This window comes from Tiliqua scincoides, chromosome 3 (genome assembly GCF_035046505.1).
Source record: "Tiliqua scincoides isolate rTilSci1 chromosome 3, rTilSci1.hap2, whole genome shotgun sequence".
Classification (NCBI taxonomy): Eukaryota; Metazoa; Chordata; class Lepidosauria; order Squamata; family Scincidae; genus Tiliqua; species Tiliqua scincoides.
In genome coordinates this window covers 238,099,064-238,112,775 of record NC_089823.1, presented here as the reverse complement: position 1 = coordinate 238,112,775, position 13,712 = coordinate 238,099,064, and the positions used below count along the sequence as shown (strand labels likewise).

At 45.3% G+C, this 13,712-nt stretch overlaps 1 protein-coding gene across 1 annotated transcript in view; it reads left to right on the top strand.

Annotated features, from left to right (window-relative positions):
• PSMD1 (proteasome 26S subunit, non-ATPase 1) overlaps positions 1-13,712 on the top strand; it is a 119,274-nt gene that overhangs the window by 93,231 nt on the left and 12,331 nt on the right. Inside the window, exons 19-20 of the mRNA XM_066619004.1 lie at positions 399-501; positions 8,258-8,427. Coding sequence (XP_066475101.1) covers positions 399-501; positions 8,258-8,427 — 273 coding nt within the window. The remainder of the gene's footprint in view (positions 1-398; positions 502-8,257; positions 8,428-13,712) is intronic.

The window sequence follows — 13,712 nt, the reverse complement described above, 5'->3', positions numbered from 1 at the left end:
CGCAGCTGAACCACCTTTCCTTTGTGTAGAAAGCAAGAGAGAAATGGTGGTCATTGCTGCTGCCTGTAAAGATATTATGCTGCTATCATCTCCACTGATGGGTGTCATCCAGTCCAGACGGAGTACTTGGTCAGGTGGCTACACCCAGCATTTAAGATTTAGAGAAGCACAAGGCAATTAGCATAGCAGGCCATATGTATTTTTTTTTTTTTTTACTGTCTGCACACACCCTTCCTAAACTGCTTAGATAGTTGCATGTAAACCCATTTGTTGACTGATAAACTGTTCCCTCTGTGTGGTCTTCCCAGGCTGTGCTGTGCTGTGCTGTCCTCAAACAACACTTGTTTGGATAGATGTGTTTAAACCTTGGGTTTTTTTTTTCTCTCTCTCTCTCTCAGGTCAGCCAGTTCAGACAGCTCTATTCCAAAGTCATCAATGATAAACATGATGATGTGATGGCCAAGTTTGGGGCCATTCTTGCTCAAGGCATTTTGGATGCAGGTATGTACTGTGGCCGCAATGAGTTGTTAGGTTCAGTTACTTCCTTTTAAAAATGTCAATTCATTGACAGTGCTGTTCAACATTCTTAGCAGATTTGCTGAATGACCCAACTTGTGCAACAGACTGTCAAAGGTTTTTTGAAACTAGGTTTATTTTTTGCTACCTGCTCAGAACCTGCACTCTGCCGTATTTGAGTTTTTCTCTGTTCTTCTCTGACTACTTGAATGTCTTTCACATATCATGACATCACAGCAATCCAGCCAGTAGCTGAAGAGGGGAAGTGTTTGCACCTTCTAACAAATTGCCATATATCATATAAGAGCCTGGCAAACAGAAGCACGTAAGAGTTACTTTAGATTATTGCTGTTGTCTTTTCCTGCAAGTCACCCTCTCCCTGTATACTCTTCAAACCCAGTAGCAGTGCTGCTATCCACCTTGCAGAAAAAGTACTGAAATGTTGGCTTTACCTTTGTCTTCTCTGTCCCTCCCCCCCTTTAACTTCCACATTCGGTTTGTCACCAAATTGTATCACTCCCTTCCCAAGAGGAAGCAAGAATCTGACCCTCCCTCTCTGTTCCCTCTGCAAAGGTGCTACTTCACACCCTGGTTGTCTCTTTTCTTGAGTACTGCAGCCTCCTTCTCTCACATGTCTCTCATTGGCTCATCTTAGTCCCCTTATCCCATCTAGCACTTGGTTGCTAAGGTCATTTTTTTTAACTCCTCACGAAAGCCATTTCTCACCCATCCTTAAGTTCCATCCCTGACTCCCTGCCTGCTCCCAAACCAAGCGGAAGCCCCTTTTCCTTTCTTTCAAAGCCCTCCATAATCTTGCCCCCTCCCTACCTTTCAGCTTCCAGTCATGCTACTCTCCTGTATGTGTTCACTTGCTCCTCCCTCTCCACCGCTCTTAGCTGTCTGAAGGTGTCCTGCCTTCTTGGGTAATTCTGCCCATTCTCCCTTGCTGCCCCATGGGCTTGGAAGTGTCTCTTGGAACACCTACAAGGTGTTCTGTCAAAGCCCTTCTTACAGCCTCCTTTGCTGTGACTCCTTTGCGAGCATCCCCAAGTTCCCTGCCCTGTTCCCTCCCATAACTTAAGTATATGTCACTGAAGCATTTGTGTGTGTGTGTCCTCATTGTCATGTGTCTGTCCACTGGGTTCAGTTGTCAGACAGACAGTATAGTGACCACTTTGTATTGTTCTTACTATGCATTCTGAGACATGTAGCAGGCAGTCCCTCTGTTCAGAAGCAGAGAGGCATAGTCAAATGCGCACAGGCACAAAGTCACCTATTACAGAGTGACTTTCTAGTGACCTAATGATGAGCACCAGCTCTTGTTCCCAGCATCTGCTACCAGAACTTGAACAATTATGACCATGCCCGAATTTGAATCTGGGGCCTTCTGCCTGCAACCATGCGATCGACCTCTGAGCCAGGTCCCCTCCCTGCTCATTATTCGGATGTACATTCCTACTGTGCCTGCTTGGATTCTTGCACAAGTAGTGGTGTAAATGACAGCAAATAACCCAGGCATTCTGATTCTCCCTCCACAGCATTCAAAGCCACTCAGGGTCTCAGCAAGCCCCCTGCCCGTTCGTTGTGGGCAGAAAGAACTGGCTGTGCTGCTAAAGCCTTCAGCGAACCTGCAAGTTCATAACCGCATGCTGTGACTGCGACTGCTTCTCCTGGAAGCTCTTAAGATGTTCCATGAATCCCTCTGTTTCCTTTACTGCCACAGCTTTGTGCAGAATCATTGTCTGTGGGAATGAGCCATGAAGGCTTCAGTCAGTGCTGCTGCAAAGATTCAACTAGCCTCATGTGTCAGGGCTGACATAGTTAAGTGAGTCATTGTGTGCTCTGGTGTAATCACACTCTGCGGTGGAGCTTCTGTGTTCCTGGCAGGCACATGTCATTTCCCACTACCAGAGGTCAGAGTGTTGAGGGGGAGGTCTGATTCCACAAATTACTGAATTTGTGATGTTCATGAAGAGGAATGCTGCTGGAGTGGATCCTAGAATTTGGCAGGAGTGGTGGTAGTAGGAGAGGGCTCCACATACAGTAGCTCCGTAATGTTTACAACTGTCTTGTAAGGTAGATCATTATTGTCCTCCTATCATTGAGGCTGGGAGAGAGGGACCTGTCTAAGGCTACCCTAGTAAATTCTTGGCAGTTTCAAGCTTTCCTGTTTTCTGAATCTACACGTGAGAATCTCTGAGACCTCTTCAGGGTTGCACTAAAACTCCTGTACTGACTGTAGCATACAATACAACCTCTGCATGCCCCGTTTTCTGTCTCCACTGAAAATCAGGCTCTTCATTAGTAGCTTGAGTTCTTAAAAAATATTGCACTGATAGTACATTAGTAATCCAGACAGCCAGATGACACCCTGCCTTTCAGATTGTATTGCATACATTAATCATTAGACTGGCAGATCCTGAAACCAAGCCTGTCCCAGATTTGATGGTTGTCTGGATGTAGGGCTTTCTTTTCGGGATGCATCACTCAGGCTGCCCTTATACTGTGGTAGGCGGAATTATTTGCATTCTCCACTGATGAGAACATGTCTCTGTTGGAGAATGAAGTGAGATACTCAGCTCTGGTTTTGGGTGACTTGTTTCTTGGCACCTGTAAAGAACTGCACCACCATAGTTGCTACTGAAGGCCATTTAAGAAGAGCCTTGCTGAACCAAGCCAAAGGTCCATCTAATCCAGTGTCCCATTTTCCTCAGTGACCTACTAGCTGTACTGGGAAGCCCACAAGCAGGAGAGAAAGACATACTACTTTCACATACCCTGCAGCTGGTATTCAGTGACATACTGCTTGACCTGACCTCTGTGAGTTTGTCAGATCCCCTTTATAAAGCCATCATGAGGTGAGCAAAGGAGAGAGCAAATAAGCAACTTCATCTGCACTTTGTTCTTCTCGAGCACAGTGTGACATGATTTCTTAGGCCAGACCGTATGTCCCAGACTTAGTGGTATATGCAAGAAAATGAAAGGCAGCAAACTTGCAAAATGTGGTTGTTCAGAGGGTGAATTTTGAGTCCAGAACAGTCCCTGCTTGCCAGTTAGGTACAGACTGAGCTCGAGTAGGAAGACTGCTAACAACCTTGATGTTTAAATCGCTTATTTGCCACCTGTCAACCTTCTCCCTCTAACTTGCGTATGTTAGATGCCCTGAGTAAGCACAAGTCCCTTGTGCCGGCTCCCAAGTGCTGCAAACATGCTGTAAAGCATGGGCCAGCACACTGATGTGCAGGGGGTGGTGTGGTGAAATTGTGTGTGTTCTCCTTTGTATGTTGCTTTTGTGAGAGAGTAAAATGGGAGGGTTCACTTTAGATGAAGAAGAAAAGATAGGAAATCGGCATTATCCATTTAGGAAGTGGAGTGGGTTCCATCTAAATACTTAGGAATGTTGAATGTTCTGCTGCTGTTCTGGATAGTGGGTGTGGAGGATTCAGAAGGAGTGGTGGTTTAGGATATGGAGGAGCTCACCAGTCAAAGGAGTATAGGATTTTAATTGTGACCTAAGCTTGTCTTTTACCAGTCATTCTTAGGTCACATGTGGTTATACTGTATTGATGGTTTAAAGCTGGGGAAGTGTATAGCCTTTTGATGTTTATTTGGGCAATTGTGTTTTACTTTGTAAAAGTAAGTTTGCTCTGCCAATTTAGTTGTAGTTATTGGGGAGTTGGAGTTTCGTTCCCTCTGTTCCTTTGCTGTAGTACTAAACTTCTATTTATCTTTTTCCTTGTTTGCATTACTGGGTGATAACCCTCCTAGTTTATAAACTTTATTGAAAGGTTAAAGGTCTCTGCCCAGGGGGCCTTTTGGAAGATCTGGGGGAAGCCTGGGCTGGTGGCAGCAGAGATATAGGTAATTTCCATCACATTCAACCATGACAGGTGGGAGAGGGCAAAGGAAGGGAAGAATGCAAGTGGGGAGGGCGATGCAAGGGGCGAAGTGGTCACAGGAGGTGGGGAGGCCAACCACAATGGTGCAGGCCAGATCCCAAACCCATGTCTGGCCTGAGCGTCATCACTTGAGCCCCTTGGATTTGTACCTGCGAAATCATGGGTGCATATCCAAGTAGCCCCATAGGCTACTGTGGCATTGCCTGTGGCAATTGCCTGGGGTAAGGGGACTAATGTCCCCTTGCTCCAAGTTGCGCCCCGGGCCACACCAAACCTGCACTGGATACAGCACAGGTGTGTTGGCCTGCCTGTTCCAGCACAGGTTAGGATTGTGCCCTAATTCTAAGATGCGCAGAAGAACAAGATCCTGCTTCCTGGCAAGCCCAGAGGAGAATAAGTCAAGAGAAAGCTGAGGTGTAATGTGCAGAGAACAAAAACAATACATTTCAGGGATAAAGGCAGCCATAAAGAACTGCCAGACTATAGCCAATCTAACAGCTGAGGAGCTTTGGAAAACGAAATTCCAGAGTTGTATACACTTAAGTCACAGTGTTGGCACTTGACATCTGAACACAGCCTGAAGGAGCTGTGTGTGAGCGGGACCAAGCGATCAGTTGATCTTGTCGCTAGTGGGCAGAGAGCACACCATCTTCAAGAATTGAGAGTTTCTCTAGTGCTCGACCACAGCATGCCCACTTCTTTGTGTACTGCACGATAGAAATTGATAATTTTTCGGGATGGTGACTTTCAGTGCCTTTCTTCCTGCAATGTTTGTTTTCCTTTTGTTAGTAAATAACGTGATACAAAAGATTTTAGTGCATAATAATGTCTGTAAGGAAAGAAAAAAGTGAAACAACACAAGTGAGAAAAAAATAAGAAAAGTGACCGGAAAAAAAACAACTACATGTATAACCTAATTATCCACAGATTTTTCACCCATGGTTTTATCTCAGCGTGAGAAGGGTCCTTTACGTTAAAGGAAAACTGTTTAACATTGGGCTTGTTAATGCAAGAGAGGGAAGCCGGCTGACAATCCATCAATCATTCTCTCTCCAGGCACTTAGAATAGCTTCTCTCCAAGGCAAGCCACCCCTCCCTTCCCCCCTGAGCATGTGAAAGGAAGGTAATCACTTTGCATTGGTGAAGGGAGGAGTCACTGGCTCAGAGTGAAGCCTTTCTAAGTGCCTGGAGAGAGGCTGATCAATGAATTGTCTGCCTAATGACTCTGTCTTACACCACAAATGCCAGCAAGGCTGTTTTTAAATTGCCCAGCAAAGGGACATTGTTTTTTAAATGGATTTGCTTTAGTGTGATTTTTGCCATCCTGGTGAGTTCTGGGAATGGAACCCCCACGAATAACGGGGCTCAGCCTGTATTCAAAAATATCTAAAAAGGGTTTCCAAATATAAAAAATTTTATCAACACAAAATTGTCTTCTATGTGCAGCAGATTCAATTGTAGATAGTGCCAGGAGATCTTCCCTCCATTGGGTGAGCATTTGTCCGTCCAGGATTTAAGTATAAGTCTTTTTGCAATTGTGAGGGCACAGAGAGTCCATTTTTGTTGTCTTTCAGAAAGTTTCCATAAGGTCAGAATATAATTCAAAAGAAGAATATAGATATGATCTTTATAGATCTTTATAGATATACATCTAAATAGATATGTAAAGAACAGTGATAGCTCCAAAACCTAATTGATGCTACTAATGAGCTCTATCCAAAAAAACTTGTATAATAGTGCAAGACCAAAACCTATGTTGAAATGATGCATTATGCTCACCACATTGCCAACAACTTGATTCCTTGATAAATCCCTTATTAAACAAATGTTTAGGAGTCCAGTAAACTCTAAAAAGGATTTTTGTTGGATCAACCGTGACTTAAGGCTCTTCCTGCAAAAGCGAGACTGTTGTCAACTCTGTAATGGCACCTGTGAAGTAGGTCTGTGGTAGCTTTTTTATGGCAGAAGAATGCTTTTGAGGGCTTGCACAGACATGGCCTCTTCCTTGCTTGGATCTTAATTAGAAGAGGCCCGCTCCCCCCCCCCGTCTCTTGTGGTAAATCATTCTGCCTCTTGCTGCCTTCAGATCCTCCTGACAAACGGGTTGGAGTGCTGTAAATCAGATTAACACCTTCCCAGTCTCTCTGTGAGCATAACCTTCTGTCCGTCTTCTAACTGAATGTTCCTGCTTTGGCTCAACTTGATGAGCTGCTCTGATCTCTGCTTTGCAAGGGAAGAAATCAAAGGGTTTGGTTATCTGGCAGGATTAATTTTACTGCCAAGATTTATAACCCTTAGGAAGAAGGAAGCAGATCCTGAAGTAGCTTCTTGGGTGGAGCATTGTGAACTCTTCAGGACTTTTCCTCTCTTCATAGAGGATTTATCCAGTATTGTGGGAAGATCTGACTTGGGTGCGGTGGAGGAGAGAGAAAAATAATTTTGCTTTCACCCCTGGTGTAAAGGGTGAAAACAAAATAAGGATGGTGTTTGAACAGTATAAGAAGACTAGGAGGTGGAGCAGAGCAGCAAGCCATGGACATAGGCATCCATATATTTTGCTATATATATATGCAGAAGAGCAAAATAAAACCTCTGCTCAGAGGCAAAGCACCTCTGAGTACCAGATGCTGGTCTGAGGGCAAGCGGAAGAGGGTGGCTGCCTTCATGCCCTGCTTGTGGGCTTCTCAGAAGCATCTGGCTGGTCACCGTTGGAAACAAGATGCTGGACTAGATGGAACCTTGGTCTGGTCCAACAGGACTGCTTTCACCGGATGCACCTACATGGTAAAACTCTCGTTATCACTCAGCAGGTTCATTGACCAATTTTCAGAGTGCCTGTGTGCTCACTTGCACACAGGATGGACCTTGTTGAGGATGGACCTCAACAAGTGGAAAACCGTGGCCTCTGAGCGGCCCGCTTGGAGGCAGGCTGTGCAGCATGGCCTTTCCCAGTTTGAAGAGACACTTTGCCAACAGTCTGAGGCAAAGAGGCAAAGAAGGAAGGCCCATAGCCAGGGAGACAGACTAGGGACAGACTGCACTTGCTCCCGGTGTGGAAGGGATTGTCACTCCCGGATTGGCCTTTTCAGCCACACTAGACGCTGTGCCAGAACCACCTTTCAGAGCGCGATACCATAGTCTTTCGAGACTGAAGGTTGCCAATACAATGTGTGCTCACTGCAGTAGGATTGTGCATGGTAAACAGTTGACTCTACCCTCTTAGAGTGGGCCAGGCGTGGATTCTAATGACCACATGAGTTGGGAGTGACGATGTCAAGAAGGGAGTAGCTCCTTATCTGGTTGTCCTGCGGAATGCAGCTTCAAGGACACAACCCACAACGTAGAGAGTGCACAGACACGAGGAAATCCATCACCATTTCAGTCTGTATTTACAAATTTACAACAGTAGCAACAGCATAGCAAAGCGGAGAGGAGAGGAGACAGCAATTTCACATGACCACCAACAACCCACACAAATGAGGGCTTTCACAGTCTCTTATAAAGCTCTGTGCACGAATCAGGATGGGTGGTGTCTCCTCCTCCTACCACACCCTGTCTCCTGATGCATCACTCATCAGCTAGCTCACTTTACACACTTCACATACATTAGGCTCTACCTTATTCAGGCCTGCAAATTTCACCTGGGTTATGTTCTAACCCTGACAGAGGAGACTGAACTTCAGCCTTTCCACTGTCCAGCCCCCTTCTCTCCTTTCCAAGCCCAGTGTGGAAGCTGGGTCCTGTTGCATCACTGGCATTACCATCAGTCCACCTTGGAACAGGTGGGGCTGTGAATTCAGCTACGCAGCACCTCAAACTTGTGCTTTCTGTTATCTTTCTAGGTGGCCACAACGTAACGATTTCTCTGCAATCAAGGACTGGGCACACGCACATGCCGTCGGTGGTGGGAGTCCTGGTCTTCACCCAGTTCTGGTTCTGGTTTCCTCTTTCACACTTCCTGTCACTGGCTTTCACCCCAACCTGCGTCATCGGCCTTAACAAGGACCTCAAGGTTTGTGCTGCAGGGGCTCTGATGGTAGTGTGGAGACCTGAACTGGACTCTAACTGCTGTGTGTATAATATATGCTTGAGTAGTGTGTCTTACCTTGCCTGATGAAGAGTTCTGTGTTTGGTGTTCTGCAATTCTGCATACACAGAAGTGGATTCAATACATAATATTTTGCTTACCTTGTACTTGATGTTTCTGTTTAAGTCATTGTGATTTCATAACTAGCCAGTGTACGTGCCTAGGGAGGGGCTATAGCTACATGCCAGTCACCCAGGTTCAGTCCCTGGCAGTGTCTCCAACTGAAAAGCTCTCAGGGGCCCAGGACCTTGGAGCAAAACTTGAACTACAGCAGTCTGGCCATGATGTGTGGTAGTGGACAACCGCCATTGCCTTCTGGTCTTCTGGGACAGTGCTGGCACACTTGTGAGGACTGGGCGATCCTGGGCAAGACTTCAGTGACCAGGAAGGGGTGGAACTGGCTGCCACAGCTGCCAGCTTCAAATGTAGTTAAGCAGTCACAGAGAGGGACTGGCTACGGTGAGTGATTGCCTCAGTGCTGGAGAAACTTCAATTATCCTCATATAGACTGGGTCAGTTTGTGTTCTGGTCACAAAAAGGAGACCGGATTCCTTGACATGCTAAATGACTGTGCCTTAGAGCAGCTAGTCATGGAGCCCACCAGAGGACAGGTGACTCTGGATTTAATAATGTGCAGTACTCAGGACCTGGTTAGAGATGTCAGTGTCGCTGAGCCATTGGGGAACAGTGCTCATGCTGCAATCCGTTTCGACATACACGTCGGGGGAAGAATACCGGGCAAATCTCTCACAAAAAGCCTTGACTTCCAACGGGCGGACTTCCCTCAAATGAGGAGGCTGGTTAGAAGGAGGTTGAAAGGGAAAGTAAAAAGAGTCCTGTCTCTACAGAGAGCAAGGAGGTTGCTCAAATCAACAGTAATAGAGGCCCAGCGGAAGTGTATACCGCAAAGGAAGAAGGGCTCCACTAAGTCCAGGAGGGTGCCCGCATGGCTAACCAGCCAAGTTAGAGAGGCCATAAAGGGCAAGGAAGTTTCCTTCCGTAAATGGAAGTCTTGCCCTAATGAGGAGAATAAAAAGGAACATAAACTGTGGCAAAAGAAATGTAAGAAGGTGATACGGGAGGCCAAGTGAGACTATGAGGAACGCATGGCCAGCAACATTAAGGGGAATAATAAAAGCTTCTTCAAATATGTTAGAAGCAGGAAACCCACCAGAGAAGCGGTTGGCCCTCTGGATGCTGAGGGAGGGAAAGGGGAGATAAAAGGAGACTTAGAGATGGCAGAGAAATTAAATGAGTTCTTTGCATCTGTCTTCACGGCAGAAGACCTCGGGCAGATACTGCTGCCCGAACGGCCCCTCCTGACCGAGGAGTTAAGTCAGATAGAGGTTAAAAGAGAAGATGTTTCAGACCTCATTGATAAATTAAAGGTCAATAAGTCACCGGGCCCTGATGGCATACACCCAAGGGTTATTAAGGAATTGAAGAATGAAGTTGCAGATCTCTTGACTAAGATATGCAACTTGTCCCTCAAAACGGCCACGGTGCCAGAAGATTGGAGGATAGCAAATGTCACGCCGATCTTTAAAAAGGGAAAGAGGGGGGACCCGGGAAACTATAGGCTGGTCAGCCTAACAACTATGGCGGGTAAGATGGTGGAATGCCTCATCAAAGATAGAATCTCAAAACACATAGACGAACAGGCCTTGCTGAGGGAGAGTCGGCATAGCTTCTGTAAGGGTAAGTCTTGCCTCACGAACCTTATAGAATTCTTTGAAAAGGTCAACAGGCATGTGGATGCGGGAGAACCCGTGGACATTATATATCTTGACTTTCAGAAGGCGTTTGACACGGTCCCTCACCAAAGGCTACTGAAAAAAATCCACAGTCAGGGAATTAGAGGACAGGTCCTCTCCTGGATTGAGAACTGGTTGGAGGCCAGGAAGCAGAGAGTGGGTGTCAATGGGCAGTTTTCACAATGGAGAAAAGTGAAAAGCGGTGTGGCCCAAGGATCTGTCCTGGGACCGGTGCTTTTCAACCTCTTCATAAATGACCTGGAGACAGGGTTGAGCAGTGAAGTGGCTAAGTTTGCAGACGACACCAAACTTTTCCTAGTGGTGAAGACCAGAAGTGATTGTGAGGAGCTCCAGAAAGATCTCTCCAGACTGGCAGAATGGGCAGCAAAATGGCAGATGCGCTTCAATGTCAGTAAGTGTAAAGTCATGCACATTGGGGCAAAAAATCAAAACTTCACATCTAGGCTGATGGGTTCTGAGCTGTCTGTGACAGATCAGGAGAGGGATCTTGGGGTGGTGGTGGACAGGTCAATGAAAGTGTCGACCCAATGTGTGGCAGCAGTAAAGAAGGCCAATTCTATGCTTGGGATCATTAGAAAAGGTATTGAGAACAAAACAGCTAATATTATAATGCCGATGTACAAATCGATGGTAAGGCCACACCTGGAGTATTGTGTCCAGTTCTGGTCGCCACATTTCAAAAAGGACATAGTGGAAATGGAAAAGGTTCAAATAAGAGAGACTAAGATGATTACTGGGCTGGGGCACCTTCCTTATGAGGAAAGGCTAAGGCGTTTGGGCCTCTTCAGCCTAGAAAAGAGATGCCTGAGGGAGGACATGATTGAGACATACAAAATTATACATGGGAAGGATAAAGTGAATAGAGAGAAGCTCTTTACACTCTCACATAACACCATAACCAGGGGACATCCACTAAAATTGAGTGTTGGGAGAGTTAGGACAGACAAACGAAAATATTTCTTTACTCAGAGTGTGGTTGGTCTGTGGAACTCCTTGCCACAGGGTGTGATGATGGCATCTGGCCCAGATGCCTTTAAAAGGGGATTGGACAAGTTTCTGGAGGAAAAATCCATTATGGGTTACAAGCCATGATCTGCATGTACAACCTCCTGATTTTAGAAATGGGTTATGTCAGAATGCCAGATGCAAGGGAGGGCACCAGGATGAGGTCTCTTGTTATCTGGTGTGCTCCCTGGGGCATTTGGTGGGCCGCTGTGAGATTCAGGAAGCTGGGCTAGATGGGCCTATGGCCTGATCCAGTGGGGCTGTTCTTATGTTCTTAACTGCAGCCAACAGGGAGTACAGACATTGGCTGTGGCTTGCTGCAGTCGACACTGCAAACTCCAGCACTCCTGCCTGCAACCAGCCACCCCAGAACTGCAGGGGCTGGAGCCTCCGGCGTCCTCCCCTGGGCCAACCACCATGCTGCCCTGGTGGCCATGGGTTGGCCAGGCCCACTGCCTACCTCACCCCCAGCATAATGGGGCGTTTTCTTTTTCCTTAGTATCTTCTATTCCTAATGACTTCTTTCACTGAAGGTTCAGCAGCAAGTAAGTGGCCAAAATAGTTGTTGCTCGGTCTAGTTAATGGTGGTGAGTGGGTAGGCATAGCTAGACACTGTTGTATGTTTTGATTCCTCCATTTTGTTAAGTATCCCCACAGTAAACCCTTGTTAAAGGTTTGCACCTTTTCCTGCTGAACTGCATAGCTAAGAAGAAAAGCCCAGCTGGATCAGGCCAAAAGCCCCTCTAGTCCAGCCTCCTGTATCTCACAGTGGTCCACCAAATGCCTCAGGGAGCACACAAGACAACAAGAGACCTGCATCCTGGTACCCTCCCTTGCATTTGGCATTCTGAGGTAGCCTACTTCTAAAATCAAGAGGTTGCACATACCCAGTGCAACTTGTAAGCTGTGCCATTCCTGCACACAAATTCATTTTTCCAGCTGTGTGTTTGTGTGTTAGATCTGTTTGAAAAATGGATTTTCAATGGCTCCTTCAACATTTTTAGGTAGACACTTCCGGGATTATTTTTTCTTGTTTAATGCCCAGCCTAAATTTTCAATGTCCCCTTTTGTAGCTCTTGTATGCATGAGCCTCCTTAAACTGAACAACTCCTCCCTCCCCTTCTGTGTTACACTTTCTGGTAGAAGTTTGTAGAGGTTCATCTTACTCTGCTTCCTTACATTGAAATGTGAGTTGAGACTTGTGGGCAAAGGAAAGCGCAGCATCCCATTAGTGCTTGGAAAAGTTAAGTTTTCAAGATTTTTCTTCAGCGAGGATTTCCCCCCTGCTCATTCCACTGTGGAAAGCATGTTCAGTTTGAGATAAAGTGAGCCTCATTTGACTACGTGATTGTAAATGAACAGGCTCCTGAAGCTTCTGTGGGATTCAGAGTTGTGAGTAGGCTTGAAGTTCGCCTCTTTCCATCAGGAGAAAAAGAAACAAACCGAACTGTGAGAGAGTGTAGTTTCATTCTTCACCACCTCCTGAACAGTAGCTGATTTATCTTGTTGGTGCTAGATGAGGAAAATGACTTGCCAGTTTGGAGAGTAGAGAGGGGTTTGTTATAGATACAGCTGCCTGTTAATTTGCATAACTTTTAATGCGACCCTTGGATACAGTCCTCTGCTTTTCATCCTTGCAAGAGGCAGAGTCAGCAAGAACTTCCCTTCACTGTACTTGTGACTGCATCTCGAATCATCTTTAGCATTCTGCAAATCTGTTTTCCTTAAACAAAGCAAAAAATGTTTTCGCACCCTGATGGCTACAGTGATGAATGTGTAAATAGTGCCTAGTCAAAACCCAGAGCTTTCTGCCAGTAGCAGATTGAAATATGCATTCATGCTCACTAAAATAAGTGTGCATGAGAGAACTGACTTAATTGGAATAATTTATTCACAGTGCAGATTTAGTAAGAAAATAAAAATTTAGATTTATTTATTTTTTAAGACAGAATCTACACAGCTCTGGGCTTAGTCATACTGTTTTCCACTTTTCAGATTGGAAAGAGGCTAAAGTGTGTGTTAATGACTGAAATAAAAATGCTTAAACCCAGTTTTGAATTTTCTGGTCCACATGGCTACAGGATCTGTAATTTTTTTTTAATGTTTATTTATTACAGATACAGGACAGGGAAATGGGATAGACTTAGGGATAGGACTACACAGGTCACACATCAGTGTAATGGCCTTTGGTTACAACATGCATTCTTTAAAAAAAAATTTTAAAACAATGGCTAGAAAAAAAAAATTATCCATGCAGATGTTACTTCATTTGTTATAATATTTACTGATCAATCTAAACAATCAATATTGTTTATCTAAAATTGTCTATGCAGTCATAAAAAGGCTTCTAATATCTTATTTTACCTAAATCTCTCTTTCATTCTTTCTGTTAAGACATCCATTTCTTTGATTTCATAAACCTTATCTATT